Source organism: Strix aluco, chromosome 21 (assembly GCF_031877795.1).
Source record: "Strix aluco isolate bStrAlu1 chromosome 21, bStrAlu1.hap1, whole genome shotgun sequence".
Lineage (NCBI taxonomy): Eukaryota > Metazoa > Chordata > Aves > Strigiformes > Strigidae > Strix > Strix aluco.
The window spans coordinates 7,929,243-7,950,474 of NC_133951.1; the positions used below are offsets into that span (position 1 = coordinate 7,929,243).

A 21,232-nucleotide genomic window follows, 5' to 3' on the forward strand; every position below is an offset into this window, starting at 1 on the left:
AAGTTGCTACAAGGTACCTCATTTTCTCATTTATACCTCTGCAAAATAAGGAAGGGGTAATGCTTAGTGCTGTAGCAATGTGCAGCTGAAGGTGCAAGACAAACATTTTAGCCACTGAAAGAAGTAACACATCCAGGCAGCAGCTGAATGATGTCTCTTACACAAGTTTCAAAAGGAATGGGAGTTCATGCACTGTCCAATTATAATTTTGCTTGCTCCCACTTGCATTTATTTTTCTTATTTTTTCCACACACATCCCCCCGCCCAGTCTCAAGCTCCTGTGCCCCTGTACAGGTGTCTGCTTAGAACAATAAAAGTCAGAAAGAGCACATGGCTGGCTGCACCTGGTGTCCCTCCTTACCAGAAACTAGCGCTCTGGTGCAGAGGGACCGAAGTGCAGATCCTTTTATAAGTGCACTTCCACAAACAGGCGAGACTCACCAGCGTTAGAACAAGCAAGTTACAGTAGTATAGTCAGCTACACGTGTAGTCAAGTTCTGAACACAAAGGATAATGCTTTTTTTTAAAAAAAAAAAAAAGCAAATTCAGTGCCTTACAGACACTGCAGTAACTTCGCTGTCGCTGATGCTGACCTGGTGCAGTTCTTCCCCAACATGAACTCCACTTGCTTGACCTACAGCTTTGCAAGGACCTGTGATGCTTACCAACTGCAGAGCGTTGTTAATTAATATTCCAAACAGATACTACAATGCAAATATAAGGCAGTCTGATGGCCAATCTCAGCCGGGGCATCTTTCTGATAGATTCTTACAGCATTAAGTGCTTTATAAAGGCTTAAGGCCTACAATTTTTACTGTGAGATTTCTGTAATTTCTGAACCAAGTGCAGCACAAGCTGCACTTTTTTTAGGGGACACAGTATCCAGCAGCCATCTAACTGCAGAAAAAGTAAGCTTGAAATGAAATACTAACTGATGGCACAAAAACACCCCAAACCCACAAACACCACAGAATAACTAAGCATCCAAATTAATGGACTAAGCTTGAAGACATGAGTAGATTTATTAGGAAAGAAACTTACTTAATATTAAACGTTCAATGACAGAGACAATCGAATTTGTAACAGAAATTCAAAGATACTTTATTTCCATTTCTTGTATATCAAGAAGCTAGGAATAGCTTAAGTTGTAAAAATGGGATTCATTTTAGTTCGATTCACACAAATACTAAACATTTATTCTTGTGTTTTAAAGTCCAAGAATGAAAACTTGCAATTAAACACTGAGCAAGCCATGTGTTCAGGTTATGTTGGTTTCTTATCTTAAAAAGTCTTAAAGAAAAAAAGGATACAGGACTTATATTCTCAGTAGCATATGTGCTATTATCAACACATCTTTCTGAACTCTGGGAGGAAACACCAGTCCTGAATTAAATTTTATAAAAAAAAAAATTTTCTAACTCAACTTTATATTTTTCTACGCCACTACAGCTTTCTTTCACCTCATTTTAAAGCAGATCTTCAGTTTAAGCTGTCTTCCGCTGTCTTCGCGGACTCTTCATGTAGTAGTCCTATAATGCAAAATTTTGGGAAAACAGACAATTAGACAGCATTAAGAGCACTCAGTTTACCATTCCTATATATTGGCCCAGTTGTTAGCTGTCATCTTAACTCTACAAAAATGTCAACATTGAACGTGACTGGCTTTAGAAGCAATAATGTAGCATTAATGGTTTAATAATCAACATTAAGTGTTTAAGAGTTCCTAGCATAAATAATGAAATTACAGTAACAAATTATGTTGCGAGAAGCTCATTTATCAGCTGTACTCTCCATTGTTAGTTCCTTATTTCAGGAATACAACTAAAGACCTTCTGTAAGAGTAAGAAAGCTATGTCAAGAGTGGGGAAAAAACTTCGAGTTTTCCTTTTAATACAGCATTTGTATTTCCTATTGTTTAGCTGTTTCATTTCCAACAACAGTTTTTCAGCATACATTCTTGCCATGAACATTGTAATCGTTTGGTGGCATCTGTCTTTGTATTTACATTTGCCTTAGAAGTCTGTTATCAGCCGTTCCACTTCTCTGTACTATGGCTGACTGCAAATTCTCCTACACAGTAGGAAATATTAAACACATACCTCTTAAAGACTTGAATTGCATTGAAAGTAACAAGGCGATTATTATGTAGTGTTTATTGCATTTTAAACTCTTTAAAGATATCTAATTCTGGGCAGCACTGCATCCCTACATACAGTTGAAAGAAAATTCCATTCTGTTAACATCAGATTTACAGTATTCACACAATACACAAAAAGTCCTTTTCACTATCTTGAAAATCAAAAACACAACAGTAAGCTTAAAGATTACAGGCAACAGCATTCAAACATGGATGTGGGTAGAGAAAGGAGTACCTGGCATGAGTACCTGCTTAGTTTGACTGAATCCTTGATTTTTAATTTGGCTTTTCATGGGCCGCTCACAACACCAACGCTGTGTGAGGTATGGTAGTCAGCTGCAATAATTCATAAACCCTACACTTCCATCAATCCAATGCTACTGGCTCTCGAGTTACAGAACAAACTGCATTAGAATGCAAGGCAATAAAGCAAAAAAACTAGAAACATCCTTGACAAAGAAATACTAGCAGTTTATATGAAAACAAAGTAGTCCAACATGTGCCTCAAATATTAAGTATTAAAGCAAAAGTTTCCGCTGATGTACCAACACAATATGGACTTAAATACAAAAACAGTTCAACTTTTTTAAAAAACGATAACAAAATCCCTAAAAATAAAAAAAGGATAATTAATTTTTCTATGGTGACTATATTACAAATATGTCCCAAAGAGGCACACTAATGGGGGCACGAGTCTGCTACAAAATAGCTGAGACAAAACAATGTACCTCAAAATGTTTTGCAGGACTACACTGTCTTTTCCTTCAGAAGGTGCTTTAGTATGTCTTCTTACTTGGCTTAGTTCCATCTTCATCTGTGCATACTTACGCTGCACTGTTAAACAGTAACAAAAAGCCCTAATCAAAGTTTGAAATAATGCACTTACCTCTGTCTGATCTGAGGTCATATCAGATCAGTTTTAATTGGACTGAGTGTCACCTTCAGATTTAATGTCTTCACTGGTCCCATTGACCTCATTCTTAGTATCACTCTCCTTCGAGTCTGTATTTGTGTCTTCACTCTGTTTTTCTCGACTACTGGACTTCATACTACTTTTTTTATCATCAGATCCCCTCTTTTCTGCCATGAAAGAAGACATTGACCATGGATTTCAAAGTAAAAACAAACATTGCACATGTGAGATATATATCGCATACAAAATGGGATAGTTACTTTCTATAGCAATAACAGTAATACTCTTGAAAGTTACAGAAAGAGGCTTCAGGCTACCATGCTGGAATGGAGAGGGTACAAAAAAAAGGTCAAAGGGGACAGTCCAGGGTGGGGAAAAGAGGAGAAAGGACAGACCTCCTAACAGAGGCAGCTACTCAGCTGTCTGTCAAAATACACAAACTGGGGGGTAAAGAGGCAGTCAAGAAGTTAGGGAAATGTGTCATTACGGTGCATGGCTTCCTTACTTATGGGACTCTTTCTGTCCCCAAGTTTTAATTTACGATGTGTATGGCTGCCGTGGGTTTACAAATCTCATCAAATATGGTTCTTGAAAAGAGAATCAAAAAGAGTGATGGGACAATGCATCAAGTGCATTATCAAATAAATCAATACGTGCCAATTAAACCAACTAGCAACCCCAATCAAATACTTGGGGAAACAAACAATATTCAGCACCACTAGCTTTGAAAGTGGAGATCACAGTGACAATCAAAATTAACTTTACTGTACAGTATGTCACAGAAGCTGCAGGCTTGTCAGCATTATTCGTTCTCACTTTTATGAAAATGGCAGTCATTTATAATCCACTCATTAAAAAGGCCTGGGGACACGGTTGGGAAGATATATAAAAAGCACTGGTTTCCAAAGGCAAAGGACCAGCAAGATGGGAAGGACCCCACAATTTCATCACGAATTGGAAAGCTGTCTGAAGAGTTTGCTACACTGCTGAAAAACTCTTTTCCTCAATAATCTTCAAAGAAGGAAGGAAGCCAAGAAATAAAAAAAATATTTCCATGGGAAGAAAAACATTCAGTATTAGAGCTGCGTGCCTCACCCATAAATTCAGTATGTGCAAATTTAATAAAAATATCAATTCTTTATTATTTCACACCATAATATTCAACCTTTGATCAGTAAAGACACTTTGGGAGAGGAAAAAAAAAAAAATCTGAAAAACCAACCTCTTGGATGTCATCATACAGAACAACATTCATGCTCTTTTTTCTGATTATTCCCTGCTATCCGGGCAATTAAAATAAATAATATAAATATATATATATATCCCCAACACAGCAGCACACAGATCAAACACTCTGAAAAAGCTATTTTAAATAATGTTATCACCTAGACTGGCGTAACACACTTTTATATTCCAGAAGACAAAGTAGAAATTAAGCTTTAAGAGAGAAGCATCATCCCAACTTCTTCGTTTTAACACAGACCACCACAGGGAGGGGTAAAGCCCCCACACAGAAATGAGGGCAACTGCCTAATGAACACTACCACTGAGGTTTCACCTGAAGCAGCACATCCAGTGCGCGGTGCTTGGAGAAAGCACGCAGCGATGTCAAAAAGCTAACTGAAGAACTAATAATTTTGGATCTGTCTGCCCTCAGTTTTGCAACTCCGCAGGTAGATTGCACTCTAACTAACCTTGTTAAAAAGTCTTCTTTTTGTGTCTTATAGGTATCTCCGATGCACACGTAGATCCACTGAGGAATAGTAGTCTTGTTTCCCCGCAGAGGACTAGTAGTCAGTCCAATAATCTTATCTTCTGTCCTATGTAGATATGGTAGATCTTAATAGCCCTATGGATGTGCAGTGTGCAGGGTTTTGTTCTGTCTTGTTTGTTTCTTGAATTTGGTCAGGAAGGATAATTTTGTTTAAGGTTAAAAAACTACTGTTAAACTGTGGTATGAAAGATGAAACTCTTCTAAAAACTTAAATAATAAAACAGGTTTACCATAGCAAACCTCCAGTTTGCCAAGCAGAACTGAGAAAGCGTATTCGACAAATAGTCCAGTAACTGAACTCCTTTCAACTCCTGGAGTATCTGCAAGCAGTTAAATTCCTCCACTGTATTTTCAATCAATGAGTTTTCTTTCTTTAAAAGCACATACAATTAGTTTGCTGTTGAAACTGTGTATATTATTTCAGCTGTGATCTATTAGGTATAATCACATAATACTGACTTTGCTTCCCGAGTCAACACATGCACACTTTTCTGATTGAGTTCGTGTGGGCAACTACGATGTATTTTGTGAGAATTCTTACCAAGATAATGTTCAGAGAACACAAAAATCAGTCAAACATAATGTCCAGTGTTACTGAGGGTTTGGGTGTTCTGACAGTATTTGCTAAGGTTTAATCACTAACATGAAAACACAAACCACAAAGATAATTATTTTTACGTAAGTATATGAATCCAGATTAGGGAAGGTAAAGGGCCAAGTTAAAGTGGTCCGGGCGCACATTCCAGCGTTAACCCTTCATAAAATGAAGGTACCTACAGAACAGATGTTTTCCTGTTCTTAAAAAAACCCTATTTATTCCACCTACTCTGAAGTTAGTTCACTGGAACTAGTTGTGTTCTGCTGGTTTATATTAAGCTAATGCTCAGCTGGTGTTTATGGCTGGGTGGCTCCCTCCTTTAGCAAATGTCTCCCTGTTCCTGAAACTTGAGTCAGAAATTAAGTGACTCCATTTTTACATGTACTTTTTCCTTACAATCTTAAAGGTCGCTGTATTCCACAGTATTTTAGCGAACAAGAAGCCAGGACTTCTGAATTTTCAAAGTATGGCACTAATTTAATGTGTAACAGTAGGCAAGCCTTGGCCAACTGTGCCTTACTTTTTTTCCTGGTAAGATCCATGTTTATAAAGCAGTTTGAGATTTCAAAATGAAAGGCACTACACCATGAGTAGTTACAGCCAGGCCTTTGCTGCTTCTTCTAATAACTGCAGATCAATGGTGGATATAAAGACAACTACATTCTGAAGCCAATATTCCCAACGGAGCAGTAAATGTAATAAATTAAGACTTAACTTCTACATTACTTCTTTCTGTGCAAACAGCAGAGCAGGTAGCCAGCCACATGCTTCAGATACATGAACCTCTAAACCTGTCTGCTTAACTGCCTACCCACAATGCCCCACTGCAAACACAAGGATGTAATGGTGTTTACAGCTTCATCATAGAAATCCAATGCTTGCTTGTTAAATACTACTGGCTTGGGTTTTTCCCCCCTCTTTTTTTAATTAAAGATTTTCCCAACAAAGGGAAAAACCACAAACTTCTTCAGCATTACAGTCTGCTCTAAGGCCTACTTTTCTACAAATTACATGAACACATAGTCAAAAAAAGTAAGTGATTTTCCCAGGTGGAATTTTCATCACAGCTCATAGCATCACCTCACTGTTCTCATTTCTGGAGGAAGAAAGTAGCAAGCAGCAAATAAAACCACCAGCAAGGAAATCAGTCAAGTTAGAACTAAAAATATTGAGATGCTGAAGAAAGTTTGCTAGTTCCTCTATTTATGGAAGGATTAAGGAAAGAACTGAAAAGCCAGTAAGCTCAAAACCAGACCAAATCTGAATAAATAAGAACACAGTTATTTATATTCATAGGTAACACAGACTACTGAATAGAACGTTCTTGACTACCAGAAATCTGTTCATAAAGTAGGCAAAAAAGGCACAGTATCAGGTAGGAATAACGTAACAAATGGACAGATATAGGCTACAATACTGAATCTGAGTTTAAACACTATGCATCAGTTCCACTGCCAATGAGCAAAAGCAGCTAAAACCCACTTGCTTATAAAGAGCAAAGCAAAATGAAAGAATCAATACTAAAGATGCACCGTAATATAAACCAGAAAAATTAAAATAGTCCAAGGAAGTCAGGCAGGAAAAATACATGAAGCATTACCAAAATTTTGGGAACTAATCAGCTGGATAAAAAATATGGAAAAGTAAGGGTAGGGCAAACAGGCCCCTGCAATCCAGAAACATGCACATAGCACCTTTCATTCCAGAAAACCTCAAAAGTACCTTAGAAACATAACAGAATTGTTTCATCCATTACTGATGGTCAGCTCTAATAATGAACTGGGGTGGCTGTTTCAGACTGGACATTAGTCAGGACCCCAGAGACAGTAGTTTAAGCCAGAAGTTAGTATTACATTCCTCCAGAAGTTTCAAAGACTTTTAAAGGGGGAAATTTAGCAATAACAGTGAGTTAGTATCTTTTCACAGAATGTGAATCTGTAGTGTTCTCTCTGTAGCTCTTTTTAATCCTACTTAAAGGTAAAGCTTCTGAACACCAGCCTTTGATGAAGCAGTGAGTCACCATCAATGCTGTTGCACATGGCATGTACTGCTATAGAAGTGTTCCAAGGACTAATACAGCATTCATTTGAGATTCACCTGAATACTGACAAAGCAAATCTCACTTCATTTAAATAAAAGAAAAAAAAAAAAAAGTGGGAAGGATGGGGGGAAGAGAAGAAGACTGGGAGAGGGCATGAAGTTGTAATTTATAGCATTATGGTACAGGTGGAAAACCAGCTATCAATCTCCCACAGAACATGTACCAGCAAAAGATAATTACAGAAATATCTTCTAAGAGTAGGAATAGAAGATACTCACTCTTAGGAAGTCTGATTACAGGCTTATGTTTTTCTAAAGGCAAATGGGTCTTAAAATACATCAAAATCATCACACACTTAATTTGCAGACAAGTGGTAAGCTTTTAATAACTACTGTAACAGGTAAGAGGTGGACACTGGGGTGTACATATGCACGCATGTGCATTACCAATAACTGGAACAAACAAAATACTTCAAACTGGTTAACAGCAACATACAGAGCTTATAAAACCAGATGTAATTTGATGCTAAGAAGAACTTTCAGTCACTCACTGAAAGACTAAGAGCTTTTGAGACTTTAGGGAAGGATTAGTTGCAGAACTTGATATGAACTCAGCCTTCACACAAACATACCTTTTTCTTTTGACTTCCTGTCTTGTTCTCTCTCTCTGCTTTTGCTTCTGTGCTTGTAGGATTTCCGATCCCGGCTTTTTGATCGTCTCCTGTCCCTACTGCGAGACCTATGTTTTCTTTCTGATCTATCATGACTTCTGCTTCTTCTTCGGTCACGACTCCTTAACATTCAGAGAAAATTTCAAGAATGTAAATGTCAGCTGGTATTTTATAACTCAGAAGATAAAACAGTAACAGAGTAGCACTTTCTAATACACTGATTATTTGCAGAAAACAAATATTTAAAGTAAGCCTTAGTATACTGTATATAAATACTTCTCGGTGCATAAGACCTGGCTTCATATTGCCTTCTTCACTTACTCAAACATTCAACCACACAGCTTAAAGATATCCACTACTATGAATTTAAGACCAACTCAAGGAAAAAACAAGACACTGTTCTTTGGGAGCATCTGTCTACTCAAAGCTCTCTCATAAGGCCACTTCTACCACAATGGTGTTATCCACTTCCAAAAATGGAGGGAAGACAGTGAATGCGCAGCAAAGACTTGCTTATCCTTTGCACCAGTAAAGTACGTCTTCACTTAAGAGGTAAGAACAGTGAAGCTAACAAATCAGTGATGTGACCCAGGCTGATAGATCACGTCCCACAAGATTTTTGTTTTGGAAAGTTATATGGAAATACTTCCACACACAGACACATACCTGCTTCGCCTTCTTTCTCTGCTTCTTGATCTTTTGTGGTCTCGTGAACGGCTGCATCTTCTGTCAGAGGTTCTGCTTGAGTGTCTACTTCGTGAACGACTCCTTTTACGTCTCTCTCTATCACGAGCCCTCTCTTTTTCCTTTTCTTCTTCTTCACGTCGCCTCTTCCTTTCCCGCTCTTCTCTTTCCCGTTCCCTCTCTTTCTCTCTCTCTTCTCGTTCTTGTTTCTCTTTTTTTAACCTGTCATCACGGTCAGGTTCTTCTGTTCTTTTTCGTAATTTTTCCTTAAAAACATTCACAGAAGGAAATGAAGATTACTCAAGATAAATCATTCAATATAACTTAGTTTACACATTCTGAGGATGTAGAAGCTTAAGCTTTTAAAATGTTTCAGAGTGTTTTTCCAAACAAAGGGCAGCCTACACAGAAGCACTTTCTAAAATCCCCAAAACTGAAATCCTTCGTCTCGGAGAACTTTTTTTTGCCTGTCATTCTCACAAGAACAGAGGCCACAGCACAGTTCTTCATACAGGCCATAAAAAATTCCCACCTGAATTTACATCTTTGCTTATGTCTAGTGCAATCACACGCAACAAAGAATGTCAGTGCAAGCACAATACTGAATGTGCATTGTAGTACTCCATTTAACATTTATACACCACCTTTGGAGTATTTCATCCACTTGAGAAAGTCCACTGGACAGCCTTTCATTTACCATAGAAAGCCTCCAAGCAAAGTTCAGTAACTGAAGGAAACACTTACTTTTAAATCTTCTACAGTAGCTTTTATTTTGGCATAACCCATGTGCTGCTTTCCCATCAAGTGGTCATCTACCCTGGACTGTGCATCTCCTACAATTAAAAAGGCTCCACAAACTTCACAGACTTCCATTTGCTTTTCTTGGGCTGCAAAGCTCTCAATGGTCTGCAAAAGAAAAGTATGTGTTAAAGCAAAAGAAAAGTTTTAGAACTTTATTGTTACTGTTGTCAAATTCTTGGCACTAGTGAAAACTGAAAATGGTATCTGCATGCTTTGTCTTCACAGCACTGCACCTACTAGGATGAACAGGGCAAAAATAGGCTACATAGACCCATTCCACATATGCCACAAGGAAAAAGTCAATTATAAAACACAGAAAACAAACTTTATTCCTCACTACAAAGGATTAATAGGTACATAGCCATATCTGCAGCTTCCCTGCAATCTCAAGGTTAAAGAAAATAAAATTGGTTTTCTCTTAGGATGACTTCTTTGCCATCAACTGAAATGTCTGGAGCTGCAGAACAACCACGGAATATGTCTCAAGGAATGAAAAGGTTTGAATATCCCATGAAGAAATATAAAAAGGAATGTTGGGCTTCTATTTAAAAGGATGGTTGTCAAATTAACTCACGGTTTCAACAGGCGTATGAGAAATACACTGAAATTTCAACATAAACCCAAGTGATTATTGCTGTGCAATGTTCATGAATCATACAGTATGGACAAACACACTACTGCCTGCTACACTTAACTTTTTAAAAATAAAACAGGAATCACAGTTTGAGCATATTATTAAACACTGAAATATAATGTTTAAACATAAGTTCTTTTTTATTGACAGGAATTTGCTACTTAACACATTACCTTTGGCTTCTGTAGCTTCCAAAGTCAGACAGATGCCTGTCTCTAAATACAGCCCTAAAACAAGGGCTTTCTGTAACAGTTAGATTGGTAAAATAGTATTGCGGAGGCACATGGCCAAGTTTAACTGAGACCTGAACTAGAGTAAGATGCAAACTTGCCTCCAGGACTGCTGTGTAAAACATTTCATAATTTGTGTGCAGGAAACCCACTCTCAAGGTACCATGCTAAATCAACATACTGGATTAACACATTTAAATGTCCTGTTACTGTCTTCATAAATGCTGCACAGAGCTTGAGTGCTTGCTTCAACAAATTTTGAAATAAGTCTGACAGAACTACAAACACATTACTTACTGAAGTTGTAGACCTCAGCAATTCTCTCTCTTCCTTTAACTGCTCAACCAGTTTCATCATTCCTTGTGCCTCTTCCACCTTTCCTTCTGAACCCAGTTCTTCAATCTAAAGGACAGTAAAAAAACCCCAAAACTGTCATTTTTAATCAAGTAACAAAAGCAAGACATCTCTTGTTTACAGGGGGTAAAAAACCTCACCTGTTGTAGAAGTACATCAATTTTGTCAGTTAACACCTGAATCTTCTCTTCATTTTTACCGGTAGGTCCCGCTCCCTGCCAAACGGTACAAGTGTGTCTTTTTAGGTTTTGTTTTGTTTTTTAACATTAACATAGCTTTAAAACACATGAATGCCTTCTCATATTCCAGAGACACTTCAGGAATAACCAACCTCCTCCTGCCTCTTCTCCCATGAGGACCTACTAATAATAGTCTAGTCTAACTTAAAACACTCCTCAACACATCTTACTCCCCTCTTGCTGAGAGAAGCAAGTTCTAGTCACACTAATGCCTCCTAAATCAACAAAAACGTTCAAGGCCCGGGCCCACAAAAGGTAAGACATCTGAAGTCAAAGTCCTAAATTTAAACTCTGAAACTGCCATGCAGCTATTACATATCTTTGCAGACACTCAAGTATGACTTAGAAGTTCTGTGGGTTCTGAAATTTAACTTCTGAGCATTAAATGCAAAAAGAATCTCACTTCATCCAAAAATGTACTTGTTAGTAGTATCCCCTCTGCCAGAAGAGACTTACATCTGCTTCTGCCACCACCTTTGCTCTACTCCACAGCCAATAAGCTCCTTTGACTGGATACTGTCCACAGCTCCTTCTGAAGCAACTGGACTTTGCACAGAACAATTAAGTGGGGCAGCAGAAAGGAGCCAGGCTACCCTAGCAGTCATGAAACTCTCAGAGCACAGGCAACAGCCACTGCTCCAAATCCATCGGGGACAAGAAAAATCAAGTGGAACAAACCCTTAAAATTTTTCTCCCAGTCAGTTTAAGCTTTCCTGTCTAGTATGCAGCTTGGAACTGAAATAAAGTTGCACAAAAGTATTTCTTTCCCAAACTTCCAGCTGCTTAAGTCTGGCAGCTGACATGGGTATTTAGCTCCACTAGCTGCTGAAAGACCCAGTACTTGCCTACTTCAGTAGCATCACTGTGATATAGCTTACTAGTGAAGGGGAGGAGGAATATGCAGCCGAAGGAGAGAAGGTAAGTAAACTGAGGCTAACAGGGTAAAGACAACGCTTGACAGGATTAATGTTCCAGGGTGGAGAACACATACTGATTCTGAGGAAACAGAGATGGGGACAATAGAGAGGGGCTCCTGCTGACTGTGGAGCCACTTGGCTTGTCCATTAGGGCTAGATGCAATCTGCTGGCTAACAGATGAAGAGACTTATCTAATGGGAATCTTCTGGAAAACAATATATTTTACCTGAACAGACAAGGCAAAGAGAACACAAAGACACTATCTAGAGGAAAAATTGCCTCAATGATTCCTCCACACTCACCCCAGAAGACTGTTGATTCTGTGACAGTGCCAAACGAGCATGGCCTCTTCGAATCCTGCGTTCTACCTCTGCAAGTAAGCTTTGTAAATAGCGTAAGAAGTCTCTTTCATAGCCCACTTTCATAAAACGAGAGCTCTTCTCATACCTGGTAAAATATTTTTTAAATGAAAGCTCATGTCAATCCACAATCTATGAAAAATAAATAAAAAACCTGCAATGTTATAAATTCTTACTCAAGATAAGAGAATATTATATATTTAAATAAATGTTTACATAAATCAAAAAGCGTTTAGTTTCTCATGGTTGGGTTGCTTTTAAAAAATTTCAAGCACACTAGAAACACTATATGCATTAACATACCAACATACTTACTGTTTACGTAGATTTTCATCATGAATTTTTTCACAAGGACCTAAAAAGACCAAACAAGAAGTTTAACCTTGCATTCTTGAATGCTGTATTCACCTTCTATCAGCATTTGTTTATGCACCATGATAGAACAGAGCTATAAACACTTCTCAAGAGACTTTTATGCCTGCCTTTCTGCTTTCTTTGCTTGGAGTTTGAAAGACACATTAAAGAAAAAGAATGACAATATGGTTTAGTAATTACAAAATCAAAGGATATTCTGACTGGCATATAAAGTCTTCATATAAAATAGAATTTCCAGATCAAGTTCTACACTGGTAAAACTACACAAACAAAATAATACCATAAACATCTAGGGTCTTATAAAAAAATAAAAAAAAAAATTACATATGTGACATATGAACAGTAATTTCACCAAGCACTTTCTAAACTCCAGAGAGCTTTTTTGTAATAAACTAACTACTTAAAATGCTGATCTTCAGAGTAAAATTAGGAGGTATATGGCCTGAGTTCACAAAGGTAGTCATGTTAAAATTCTCCACCTTCCCCAGTCTATCAAGCTCTTCAATGGACTTGGAAATTAAAGCTAAGACAAGAAGCCTGGTTTTCCTAGTTACCATCTCCAAACTATATGCTGTCCACATACCCTTGCTTGAAAGCTACTAGTAATTTAGAGATGGCCTTCAGTAATAACTATTACAGTAAATGAGTCTCTAAAGTAAAGAAGCTCAATAATCTATACTCACACAAAAATAAGTTAAAACCCTGCCCAAATAGAATAAACCAAACTAGAAGCAAACACTCAGGAGGAGAAAACCACCCCACACCAAATAATTTAGCTTACACAATAAGAAAAAAAAAAAAAGAGAAGTAGGATCTGGGATAAATATTGCTCTTAACATACTGTATCACTGGCAATCCTTTAAAAACAAAAAAGATTATTTTCCAAGTGTTTTGAGAGAGCATTAAACAATAAAAATGCAGTCTGCAAGCAAAAGTTCAATTGTAATTACATATAAGGGAATAAAAATTACAAGACTTACCTAAATCAGAACGGGTATTTGTAAATAATTCAGCTGGGCAAAAGCCACAAAGGTAGTATTTACAAACCTGACAGAGAAGAAAGAAACAGGCATAAATTTTTTCTCATGAATTGGCAAATTTAGGTAATCGCTTCTATTTTATAAAATGCAGCGTAAAACTCCCCTTTGTACACCGCAAAATTTCTGGAAGTTTTATATGTACACCTTCTATCATTGTGTTACCTGGTTGCAGTAAGTGCTACAAGGTGCATCTCAGCAACAAAACACCGAAAAACCTTACTTTCCATTGCAATAATAGTATTTCTTAATTTTATTACTAAATATTTAAGATTACAGGAAAGTCATCTATCCGTAAACACAATATAGTATTTGATATTTCCAAAGGAATTAAATCAGATTGGACTATTCAAAAAGTTGCTCTGAAATTCCTTAACAGTGAAAACCTACAAGGGGTGAGAATGTCTGCCATGGAAGCATGAAAGCAAGTTCCTCTTGGCTTGTCTGTAAACTTTGTGTTGAGCCTTCATTTCTGCAGCGCTGCTGGCTTGGAGAACAGGAGCCATCAGCATTCAAACACAAGGTCCTGCCTCAAGGATTCTGCCTTAAGACAACATACGATAACTATCCAAAAGCCTCCCCATTCCAAAGCTTTTAAAAATCCCTACTTTAAGAGTGATATGCAAAGAGACACTGTATACCTCTTTAGGCAGACAGAGAAGACATTCATTTTAACCTGGTTTCCTGCCAACTAAAAAAGGGTTTGTTTTGTTTCTACATAGCCTATTTTTACATTAGCAAGTCAGGTTCTTTTTGGTAACAGAAAAAATACCACCAGAAGTTAGAAAATAACCAACCTGTCAGTCCAGGCAGCAAATACTTAACATACAGTGGGAAAAAAACAGCTTTTGTTAAAAAGATTATTCACCCTCACCTTTGAGCATGGGCTTAGCTAGTCAAGTTGGTCAGTTCTTGAAGTTCATAACACAGAAATATCTGCTGTCTATCCATCAGAACAGCCAAAAAGATAAAATCAGAAATACTTTCACCCCTAGCTTCATAAGCAATCTTTAAAAATTAATTCTTCAATAGACCCTTCCCCTAGACATGAATGCCATTAACTGTCAATCCAAAACTAGCCTCGATGTTCTTCTAACATCTCTTTTATGCTACACCAATTTCTAATATGTGGCAAATCTAATAATGGCTACTGTGTATTACAACCTAGTTCTAATACTCTCACACACACCGTGGACAAAGATTTGCAACATACCATTTCCCAAGATACATTTTGAAGTATTTTAACAAACCGGGGTAAGGAGACCCAAGACGTACCCCATACCAACACCTCACTGAAATGGCTGTGACACCAGTTGATCAAATTAGATCAGTCTGATCTATTTTTCCATGCTAACTGACAGACTACAAATCAGACTATGGAAGTTAAAACTGTACTGACTGCTTTAAGGATTACATAGAAAAACAATCAGGCTTTCTACTAACAAGCCAGGGACACGAAAAGCAAACAAACAAATGTCTTTTATTATACAACTTGAATACTTTTCCCGTGATGCAGGTTAGGGCACTGTGGCACCTATCTGAAGCAATTTATCAAGAAAACACCACACAAAAATCACAATTTTTTTTCTTCTCAGGAAGCAAGGAGAAAGTTACTGGACAAAACCTGGTTTCAGAATTTGCTCTCTTCTCTGAAAGCTGCAATATTCCTTAATATGAAATTGTTTCAAGGGAGCAGTTTCTGGAATGAACTTCTGTACTAGTCAATAGAAATATCATTTCTCTCTGTGTTCTCCTTCTCTTCCATTTTCTCATCCTCACATCCAAGTATTAGGGTCAGTGAAAAGGCACTTCCCCCACAAAAATTTCAGGGATGGATTACACAATTTCCTAAGACACAGAGAGAACAATAATAATGGTCTGACCATAGTATGTGGTAAAAAGAGTTGTAGAATGTCTTCTATCAACTCAAAAATTATGCAAACTGCCTGTAACAGTTTTGAAACAAGTAGCAACAAAAGGAGCAAAGGAAAAGTTATTAGAGGCAAAAGTACGAGTAAAAAAAAAAAAAAAAAAAACCAAAAAAAACCCACCAACCAACATCAGAAATAATTAAAATTATTTTATGAAGCAGCACTGCTAAGGAGAAGCCTCCTCTTATGAGCTGATGGTTAGAGCCAAAAATTGTAGTAACCAATACTAAAATACGCAGCTTAAAAATGTCACATGGTGTATTAATTATTTATATACTAAAAAAAACCAACAACAAAAACCACACACACTGAAAAGCTGCAGCAATTTTCTCCTAACTAGCTCTGGATGTGATGGTACCTAATGAATTACTTGACATTCTCTCCTAAGAAGCTGCCTGCAGAGAAATACTCACATTAGAGTGGTTCAGACTAGTATGTCTGCAGCAATTTTCTCCTTCTCTCATACCTATTTCATTATGCTCTTCAACTGATTTTGCTTCAACAGAAAAACATCACTTGAGAGAATCTTGCAGCATCTTGAAAGGTATCATCCTGGGTTAGCTTCACCGTGTGGAACATCTGCCTTGACAGGCTGTAGATGCCAATCAGCTGCACTTACACTCTGCCTTAAGTAATCAATGATGAGTAAAAATAGAAAGGGCCAAGAAATGGCTGAAGCATCACAGAGCCATTAAAGGACTGAAACAGAGGTGATATGCTTCAAATGGCATTACTCATCCATGGCTTATCAGACTGCTGCACTTAGTACAAGTCAGAAGTAATAAGAGAAATACATTCCGTACTTGCAGAAACAGAGCAACAGGCAGTTTAGTATGGGTATTTACCTACGCAGGTAACAAACACTTACTTCTTTTTGCCAAATTATTCTGATGACTCCTCTGCCAAGAAGGTGTAACAGAGAGGAATGTTACTGTCAAACTACTGCAGCAGGACTAGCTATAGCTTGTGCCTCAAAGCCCTTCGGGTCTCACATTTCGTTAAGACACTAGAACAAATACAGATAGACACTTGGAACTTTCCACTTCTTCATCTTAAATTCACTAATGCTTGAAATGTCTTGGTGTGGGAAGTAGTATCCTTCACCTCAAAGCTGACTAAGCTGACAGCAAGAATGGCTCTTTCAAAGTCTGTGAACCAGTCCAAAGCTGTCCTATAGAAAGAAACTATTGACAGCTCTAGACCATTAATACTTCTACATTTACCTGTTCCTCTTCTGCAAGAAATTATTCACTGATGGAGAAGTATCAGTATAACTGGAATAAACAATTACGTAAGCAAATTCCTTTAGGCAGAAATTCCTAGTAAAAAGGCTGAGAATAAAATCCAGCAGGTTGGGGCTTACACACCAAAAACTAGAAAATTCCTTCATACAGATGAGTTATTTGGAACGATTAAAGTTCACATGCATCAGACATGAGCATTTATGAGCAATGCCCACCCACCCAAAACAAACCAAACGTAAGCCTTTCTCCCAAACCCCACTCTTAAAGGTAACCTTCCTTTACTAATACTCTTCCAAAACAAGTAACACTTAAGCTCCCGTTCCCCATCTCATCCCCTGGAGGATTAAGTTCTGAAATTCTATCTAGATGCAAACCAATTTAGGTCTTTGGCATTAAAAAAATACAAGTGTAACATATCGTAAATAGCTAACACCATCAAATCATATTTTAAATACAGAACCTACATTTTGAGACCCTGCTTTCCTATCAGATAACTGCTCACAGTCATTTGTCCATAACAGCTCTTCAACCCTCCCTGCTTCCTGAAAACACTGAATTTACCTTGAAGGAACCACCACAATCTCAAAGCCTTATACAAAGCATGAAGCACAGATAGTCAATGCTGCGCTTTCTTGTGCTACAGAACAGCCTCAAAATCCTTACGCAATGGCTGTTTCTGCATGAATTTGTTTTGTATAGGTGGCATATTAAAGCAAGAATGCATGAATCAATAAAGCTACTGCTCCAAAAATATACTTTGTCTATGAATATGACAGTAAGCAGAAAGACTAAAACATATGACACCAATAATTTCCTCTTGCATACAAACCAAAAAGCCTTTATGCCAAAACTAGAATTGATCATCTAAGGACATGCTGCAATACTGAAACATACAGCGACTGGGATTGCAATTTTTTAAGATTAAAGGCTTTAATCATGTCAACCTTGTAAAGTAAAAACGTAAGGTCTATAAAAGGCTTTACAATACCTGATCAACATGTTTCATTAGAACTGCAAATAAATGCCCAGCTATCACACACTCTGCTTCTGCACCTTCAAAACAACCTACTCCTATCTTGTATTTCACTGCATCTTCCAAATAGTTTTTGATATCCTAGATGTAATTAACAAATGATAAAGAAAATAGAGATGAGCTTGTTTTGATAACCTTCCATATTTCCATCAGAGAACTGATGAAATGTGACACAAAATCCTAAACTTTGGTATGAGTACAACATGCTTACACTGAAAAGGCAACATGTTGATATATGTCTAATTTTATCAGAAATGACATTAGCCTATGCATTTAATCTGAAAAGCAAAACAGCAGTCAAGCAGATGAATTAATGTTACTATATGAACCTCATCTGCATTTCCTGTCTTTTAAAACAATGCCAGCATTGCAAATTTAATCTTTTGGTGATGCAGGAAGTCAAACTGAAACACGTGTTTTAACAGTGGTAAATTTTTTTTTAATGAACTCATCAGTTGACTATAGGAATCTATGAAACCATTCCTTTCAGAGAGGCTGCATTTCATTATGGTCCTATAAACTTCATAAATAAAAGCAGGAGCAGAGCAAAGTGCAGCAGTTTCTGCAAGACTGAAGGCTCAGCTCTAACTAAGCCCATAAATTTCCCGCTGGCCTTAGACACAGGACAGCTCTCCACCTTCTAAATTGTCAAAGGAGGACTGGGAAGAAGAGACAAAGCCCCATTTCTGAAACAACAAAACCGAACAGCTTAGAAACAGATTCCTACGGTTATAGTCAAGCTCTTCAGTCTAAAATTGAAAAATTGGATCATTAGAAGGTGAAGACAGTAATCTGAACTTGATTAAAGAGAATGAGGCAAAACAAAAAAAAATCCCATTAAAAAAATCTTGCTCACCTTAAGAAATAAACCAAAACAATCCCCTCATCTATTCTACCTGGACCAACATGGCTCAAGCCATTTACTTCGTATTTCCAAAGCTGTACAACTCCTTCTGAGATTTCAGAATCAAAAGAAAATATGGAACTAACACCTAATTGAATAATGATATTTGATTAATAAGAGAAGTCTACAAAGACATCAAGAAGGTCACGAAAACTTTCTGAACTCACAATGTCCTCCTGACATACACAGCTTACCTATACAGTGTTTTTTGAGCAGGGAAAAAAAAAAACAAACAAACCCAAGAACCAAAAACCCAAAGTATTCCTTGTACTTGCAAAATCTAAGGCAACACAGATATTTGTCCTTGCCTCATGTATTCTGAAACAAATTAAAACCTGTATTAGCCATCTTTAAAGTGACATAAGTGTTGTCTGAAAACATGAAATTTCCACCTCTGTGATTAAGATGTAATTTTGAACTGCCAAAACCAAGTATTTCTCCCTCCTCACAATTTAGCAACATCCCAAGAAAATGCTAAGGGAAGGAGGAGCTAAAGGCTTTTTGCAGCTTAAACCACAGAAATTCCTATCATACAGGTAATAAATAAACTATTGTAACTGTGACACTTTAACATGTACCGTAACTCAAAAAATATATCACGAATGAGGAAAAAAAAAAGTATTTCAGCAGAGTATTCATCTCTCCCAAAGAGGCAGCTATAGGAATTTTGTAACTACCACTGATTTTTTGTGAAATAACTTTACAATATGACTACGATGGATGTCACTAAAAGTCACCATTCATTAAAGCTCAACCATACCTGGGGAGAAACTCCACTCCAAAATAATAATAGCAACAATAATAGTAATTATTTTAAAAGTCTTGTTCCAGCTATTTATTGCAGAAAAATAATGAATCGCCACATTAACAAAAAAATACATAAGTACTACTAAACAATAGTACTGTTTAGGCTAGCCCCCCCCCAGGAGCCGCAGAACTACGGAAGGAACCAAGCTTTTCCTAGCAAAATTCTCAGTATCAAAAGTCTTATGGTTCTTGCTTGTGCTACAACCTCCAGACAGCTAAATCTGTATGCCTGTACCCTTCTGTTTCTTTCCCCAATACCACACTCAGGAAGAGATCCAGAGACATTTGCCTTCCAAACTACTAACATCTGTCTCGTCTCCCTTCGTGCAACCCAGCAGGCTTCTACTTAGAAGAGCAGAATTTCACTATTCCCTCCCCCCATTATTTTTCTTTTTCCCCACGGGAGATCTGTCACCAAGAGGCCTCTCCGAAAGCCCTTACTCCCGTTTATCAACACTCCGTGGAGAACACGCCACGGCAAACAACCTCTCCCCCTTGCGCCAAACCCAAACACAAGCCCCCCCCTCCTCCCAGCAGTCCAAACAACAGCGCAAGCCCTATCACACAGCCTTGCTATGGCGGGATCCTCCTCCCTCCCGGCCGCTCAGTTCCTCCTCCTCATCTTAAGGTTCAGCGAGGTTCCCGCGCAACGGCCCGGGCCTAGCCCGCCCCGTGGCCGCCATGCAGGAGCGCCGCAGCCTCGGGCTCCGCGCGAAGGGCCCGACCCGCACCCCCGCCACAGCCCGGGGACTGCCCCCACCCCACGCTCGGCACCTCATCCCTTCCCCTGCCCCCGTTGCTGTCCCCGGGCCGAGAGAAGCCGTAGGCCCGCACCCGCAGTCCCTGTCGCTACGACAAAACCTGCGAGGGGGATGGGAAGGAGGGAGGGAGGGGAGAGGCGGCTCCGCTTCACTCACGCTCTCATGGTCCCATCGCACGTTGCTGCGCTTCTCATCCGGGGCCAGGTTTCTGTCCCGGCCCATAAGCTCATCTAGGAGCTGTGCGGCCGATATCATCGTGTCCTCCTGGCCGAATCCCCCCTCGCCAAGCACCGGCTCCGCCGCCGCCGCCTCTCCTCCCCAACCGACCGCGCCGCCGCTGAGAGTGACAGAGACAAAATGGCGGCGCGGCTCCTCGCCCTGCCCACAATGCACCGCGCGCCTCCTAACCGCCTCTGGGGCCTGGCGGCGCGGGCCGGGCCCACCGGCGGCCTCGCCCGGGGGCGGCCGCCGCGCTCCTCACTCCACCGGGCCTGCCGCAGCCGCCTCCCCGCGGCGCCGGGACCCCTCCCGGTTCGAGATGGTGGCGGGGAAAACGCGGATGAGGCTAGTCCCCTTCCCGCGGCCCGGCCTGGAGATGTCGTCGTCTTCGTGGCCGCTGAGGGGCCCGGCGGACGGCCCGGCCCCACCACCGGGAAATAACGGCACAGTGAAATAGCGCAGCGGTGCGCGGCTGGGTGTGAGGGGCGCCCGGTGCGGCGCTGGCCCTCCTGCCCCGGGGAGGGTCACGGCGCTGGGACGCGGCCCAGGCGCCCGGGGCAGTGGCAGGA

At 39.2% G+C, this 21,232-nt stretch overlaps 1 protein-coding gene across 13 annotated transcripts; it reads right to left on the minus strand.

Annotated features, from left to right (window-relative positions):
• Window positions 1–1,003: 1,003 nt before the first annotated feature.
• LUC7L3 (LUC7 like 3 pre-mRNA splicing factor) lies at window positions 1,004–20,803 on the minus strand. Of its 13 annotated transcripts, none has more exons than XR_012626018.1 (13): window positions 20,601–20,803; window positions 13,708–13,774; window positions 12,668–12,707; window positions 12,296–12,440; window positions 10,977–11,051; window positions 10,780–10,884; window positions 9,562–9,723; window positions 8,800–9,083; window positions 8,095–8,255; window positions 3,077–3,217; window positions 2,866–2,971; window positions 2,373–2,451; window positions 1,004–1,529 (listed from the first exon to the last, which is right to left on the minus strand). XR_012626018.1 is itself a non-coding variant. In XM_074847619.1 (13 exons), the coding sequence occupies exons 1-12, from the start codon at window positions 20,697–20,699 to the stop codon at window positions 2,427–2,429; spliced, it is 1,410 nt and encodes a 469-aa protein (XP_074703720.1). In that variant the 5' UTR covers window positions 20,700–20,803; the 3' UTR covers window positions 1,004–1,529; window positions 2,386–2,426. The 13 variants fall into 13 exon arrangements, 9 of the variants coding, with proteins under 9 accessions (XP_074703720.1, XP_074703722.1, XP_074703719.1 ...); XM_074847619.1 differs by having other exon boundaries at window positions 2,386–2,451; XR_012626017.1 differs by having other exon boundaries at window positions 2,386–2,971.
• Window positions 20,804–21,232: the final 429 nt, after the last annotated feature.